This window comes from Solanum tuberosum, unplaced genomic scaffold (assembly GCF_000226075.1).
Source record: "Solanum tuberosum cultivar DM 1-3 516 R44 unplaced genomic scaffold, SolTub_3.0 scf00076, whole genome shotgun sequence".
In the NCBI taxonomy this organism is placed as follows: domain Eukaryota; kingdom Viridiplantae; phylum Streptophyta; class Magnoliopsida; order Solanales; family Solanaceae; genus Solanum; species Solanum tuberosum.
In genome coordinates this window covers 1034738-1040289 of record NW_006239000.1, presented here as the reverse complement: position 1 = coordinate 1040289, position 5552 = coordinate 1034738, and the positions used below count along the sequence as shown (strand labels likewise).

Below are 5552 nucleotides of genomic sequence, written 5' to 3'. Positions count from 1 at the left end.
ACAGCTTTTTTTTTTCTTTAGCTTTTTGTAAGACTTTCAAACCATCTCTCAATTCAAGATTCCTTGTCTTTACTGTTTGAATTTTTACTTTGTTTTTGCTTATTGCAACTACCCATATCTCAATTTTTCCTCCTTTCATAGTTTCACTAACCAAATAGTGTTTTCCCCTTCAAAGGGATTGCCTTTTCTCTTCTTTTATACTTTGCTATTGAGGGTTTAGGTAAAAAAAAGATAGTCTTTTGAGTATTTGGGGCAGTTTTTTTTTGCTGTTTGGTTTGTGAGTTTGTGTTGATTAGTTGAAAGATTGACTTTTTCGAAGATTTTTGGTCAACCACTTTTGAGTATCTCTGAGAATTTGCTGCTGTGTATCAACCCTTTTGGCCTTTGGGAGTTAAAAGATTGATGATTTCTAGGGTTTATGGATGATTAGGGCTTTTCATCATTTAGGTAAGCCCTTTTTCCTCTTTCACCCTTTTGCTTGCCTATTATTGTTGTTGTTGTATTTGTTGTTGAAGAAGGGTTAAAAGTTGAAGTTTTTATTAGACTTGGTGGGTAGAATTTGGTTCTTGGTAGTTGCTATTATACTATTGGGTAAATTGTAATTGAGAAATGTAATGATTGTCTTTTTGAGTTGTTTTTAAATTTCTTATGGGTTTCAGATTGAACAATTGTCCTGTTTTTATTTTTATTTTGTGTATTTCTTAACTCCTTCGAATTGTTAAGTTGTATAAGAATGTGTATGTACACCTGCAATTTAATCATTTAATGCACTGAAATGGTTTGATTGCTTCCCTTTTAACAGATATCAAATTTTGTTTACCTAAAAAAAAGTGGAAAGGTGTTACTGTATATGTTTTTTGTGACCTTAGAGAGTGAAAATGTTTACATTTTTGTCTTAGCATGCATTGTCAGGGATGTTTGTAGAGGTGTTTGTTTCTCTGCACTCAAAATGACGTCTGTTTTGATCTTTTTGTTTCACTTCCAATAATGAATGCCTAGGCAGCTATTCACAACCCATCATTCTGTATACACCTAGAGAAACTTGGTTCTAGTTTGAAAATTTTCTGGATTGTATTTAATGTTTAGTTTTTAGTTGATTTTACATCTAAACTTCACTATATCCAGGGGAAGGTTGGATTATAACAAATTATGATTTTCCTTGCCGTTTAGTGCAAAATAGAAATGGTGTGTGTTAGACCTTACAATAACTCTCATCTAATCTTATCTAAGCTTGTCACGATTTGCTAGTATATTACAATCCAACTCTTTTTAAACAAGATATGAAAAGGGACCTGTCACAAGAACACCTTAGTCTGTTGGCAAGCAATGAAAATTTTGATTAGGCCAATTTGATAGTTAAAATTCCTAAAGAGAGCTTCAATGAGATACTTGCATTTGTATGTCGTGGTAGAGACAACTGCTGCAATGGGATATTGGCATCTTAATCTTCCGCACCCTCAGATACAGCAAAGCAGAGCTCAATATAGTTGTTCCTTTTAATTTGAAAGTACAGTAACATAACTCTTTGAATATCTTTGAGTCAATAATGTTTAACATGAGTGTTTGGCTATTCTCATCTGACATTTCAAGCCAATTATCTTTTTGTCATATAGGAATTATTTGAAGGTTTTAGTCGGTGGATAGCTTGCGCTTGCAGTGGCTAGAATTGGAGATTAGAGTGATTAATTTTGAGGAATGAAGTGCATTTCATAGACATATCACCCCCTCCCCACTTTCTTTTCTTTCTGACAAGTCATGTGTGCATACAGCTCTCTGAGTATGACATAACATGACCATTATTTAAATGAAAGAAGGAAGTCGAAAACAACCTACTCCCCTCAGTGCGACAAAAGGAAGCGTCTTTCTGTATATGTTGATTGTGACCTTAGAGAGTGAAAATGTCTACATTTTTGGCATAGCATACATTGTCAATAATGATTGTAGAGATATTTGCTTCTGTGCACTTAGAAAGACATCTGTTTCTTATAATAAATGCTTAGGCAGCTATTCGCAATCCATCATTAAGATTTTCAAGTCCTTATCAAAAAAAAAGTTAAAGAATTTCAAGTAAAAGGAGGACGCTGATGTTATAAATATACCTAGCTTGTATTGCATGATGACCACTTGTAAACTGGTATCTCAAGCGTCTGTGCTACTCTTATCCACAATGTTGAAATTCCGTCTGTGTTTTTGGTCACTTTCAGTAAACTTTTCTTTGCTTTTTGTTGGTAGGCGATTCTGTTTAAAAGATTAAAATATGGTTTCAAAAGACCGTAAGAAACCTACTGGATCTCCAAAAGTACAAGTTGGGGAGATAGATACAAGTGCACCATTTCAGTCTGTCAAAGATGCTGTTAACTTGTTTGGGGAAGGTGCATTCTCAGGGGAAAAACCTGCAATCAGGAAGCCAAGACCTCAGTCCGCAGAGGTAAATAATACTGTGGTTCAAAATGTATATCGTTATCCTGAATGGAGAAGCTTGGTGTTTTTATTATGACATTTTTTATTTTTTTTTGATAAAAGTTAAAGTTGTATTCTTCAGCATTAAGGGTATGCTGGCTACCTCCAAAAAGTTACAAGCTGACACCATAATTACATAGATCCTAGGAAATCTACCAACTGTTCTACTTCTTCTATACCATCTTCTTTACACCAAAAAAACAACATGTTAATGCAATTTTCTTTAACTTTCTGAATAGAGTTAGTAATATTCTCATGACACCTAAGGTTTCTTTCTCTCCAAATAGCCCACCAGACACAAGTAGGTACTATAGACCACCATCTTTTTTGGGTCTTGCTCCCCCCCCCCTCCTCATCCAGCAGCTCAAGAGATCAGCAGTGTTTTTATTATGACATTTTATCTGCATTGTTTGTGTTAAACATTCGTTTTATGATTAAGATTGAATTAATACCTTATTGAGCTTTCTTCTCCCTCTCCTATTTCCAAGATCGAAACAAAGAAAAGTTGGAGAATGGACATCTAAGCAAAGTTTCCTTTTGTCTAACAAATACTTGTAATTTGTCTTTTACATCAAGTAAGTCATGTTGTCATAGAAATTTGTGCGTGCATGCATCTCCATCTATTCATCGAACTTTTTTCTGGTGTATGTGTCTTTGAAGCATCTTCTTTCTTTGATTATTCAAATGTTTTCACATGGTGTTTAATGACTTCGAAGTGTTCATAATTATTTGGTGCTTCATTTTATAGTTTCAGAACTTTTTCACTAAATGGTAAATACGCTCATACTTGAGTCTTTTGAGTACTGAATGTAACATGTAATCAGGTGCTCTCAGGAGTGCATGAATGCAAAAGTATTTACACCTAAGGATTGGTTAGTGTTCTGAGACAGCAATAAAATAGCCTCACCTAAGTACCCTTATCTTGTCTTGATTTCAGAGGGTACTGGCAAAGGAAACACAGCTTCACTTAGCCCAGAAAGAGCTGAACAAGTTGAAGGAACAGTTGAAAAATGCAGAAACCACTAGAGCCCAAGCACTTACTGAGCTCGAAAGGGCAAAACGGACCGTTGATGACCTCACCAAAAAGCTTAAAATTGTTTGCGAGTCAAAGGATTTGGCTGTCAAGGCGACAGAAGCAGCAAAGAGTCAGGTGAACCAACTTGAAGCACCAAATGATGGCTCTGTTATGGGGAAGGATGGTTCTTGGAAAGTGGATCTGGAAACTGCAAGAGAAAAGTATATGGCTGAAATAGCTGATCTTGATAAAGCAAAACAAGAGCTGAGGAAAATCCGCCAGGATTGCAATACATTTATGGAAGAAAAAACTGGCGCTATTGAGCAGGCAGCAGAAGCTGAGCGTACTGCCAAAGCAAATATGGAAAGAGCTAGTGAGCTCTCCAAGGAAATAGCAGCTGTCCACGAGTCGGTTGATCAACTAAAACTTGCTTGTGTGCAGGAGCAGGAAGAGGAGGCAAAGATTTATGCTGAAAAGAATGTCCAGAAGCAGTCCTACAAGGCTAAACTTGAAGAGTCAGCAGAGAAGTTACTTGCTTTGAAGAAAGAGACTGATGCAGATTTAGCCAAGAGTCTTGAAGCACAGTTAGCTGAAACAATGTCTGAAATTGAAGCTTTGAGGAAAGAAATGGACAGTGCGAAGTCTTCTGACCTTGATACGGTGAAAGTTGTCACTGCAGAGCTGGATGATGCTAAGGACTCACTACTTAAGGTCGCAGAAGAAGAGAGTACTCTCCAAACCTTGGTGGAGACCCTTAAACTGGACCTGGAGAATGTCAAGAAAGAACATTCTGATCTGAAGGAGAAGGAGGCAGAGACAGAATCACTTGCTGGGGGTCTGCATGTCAAGCTCCGGAAAGCCAAATCTGAGCTTGAAGTAGCAGTTGCAGAAGAAGCCAAAGCAAGGGGTGCTTCTGAAGAAATGATCTCCACTCTCCACCAGCTGACCTTGGAGACTGAAAACGCAAAGCTTGAAGCTGAAGAGATGAAAATGCAAGCAGAAGACTTAAAGAAAGAAGCTGAAGCCACTAGAATGGCGCTTGAAGAAGCAGAAAAGAAGCTTAAAGTGGCTATGGAAGAAGCTGAAGAAGCAAAATCAGCTGAGGCTGAGGCTCGTGATCAAATTAAGATTTTATCTGAAAAAACCACAGCTGCACGATCCTCAACTTCTGAGGCTGGTGCTCGTATTACTTTATCAAGAGATGAGTTTGACTCATTGAGCCGTAAAGTTGAAGAACTTGATAATTTAGCAGAAATAAGAGTGGGAGCCGCAATGGCTCAGGTAGAGGCGGTGAAAGCAAGTGAGTATGAGGCCCTCAAGAAGTTGGAGGCTACTCAAAAGGAGATTGATTATATAAAAACCGCAACTCAGGAAGCCTTGAAGAAGGCAGAGATGGCAGAAGCTGCCAAGAAGGCCGTAGAAGGGGAGCTTAGAAGGTGGCGGGAACGTGAGCAAAAGAAGGCAGCTGAGGCAGCTTCTCGTATTCTTGCTGAAACACATATGAACTACAGATCATCTCCTCAAAGTTACACAGTTCAGAAGGAGAAACCATCTGAGAAATTCATGGAATCACATTTAAAGATGCACTCACCCATTGAAACCAAGAAGCAAAACACACAAGAGAACATAATGGAAACGCACAAGTTGCAGAAAGCAAAGACATCAGTGTCAAAGAAGAAAGTATTGATGCCTAGTATCAGTGGCATTTTCCACAAGAAGAAAAACCAAGTAGAGGGAAATTCTCCATCATATCTGCCTGGAGAGAAACCTGTTTGGTAACATTTTGTGCAAAATATGTGTGGTGGAGAGGAACTGGTCTCTATGCCATGGATTGTGTGTATATCTGAAACCTGTGGAGCAGCAATTCTTTCCCCTTTCACTTTTGGTATTTATTGCGTGTCTGCAACTTCTTAGAGTTATATACATTTGTCTCCTATAATAATAATATGCTTACGGACTCGTCTACTCCACTTGGGGAATTATACTAGGTATGTTTTGTTGTTGTTGCTTACGTGACTCGTCGCTTCACTATCCTTGACTTCCATTGAAAAAGGAAAAAATTGAGTCTTTTTTTCTT

General features: G+C 37.8%; 1 protein-coding gene across 1 annotated transcript; it reads left to right on the top strand.

Moving 5' to 3' along the window:
• Positions 1-5552, top strand: LOC102580057 (WEB family protein At5g55860). The gene is made up of 3 exons (XM_006346062.2): positions 1-447; positions 2233-2428; positions 3398-5552. Exons 2-3 carry the CDS (start codon positions 2258-2260, stop codon positions 5252-5254), a joined length of 2028 nt encoding a protein of 675 aa, XP_006346124.1. The 5' UTR covers positions 1-447; positions 2233-2257; the 3' UTR covers positions 5255-5552.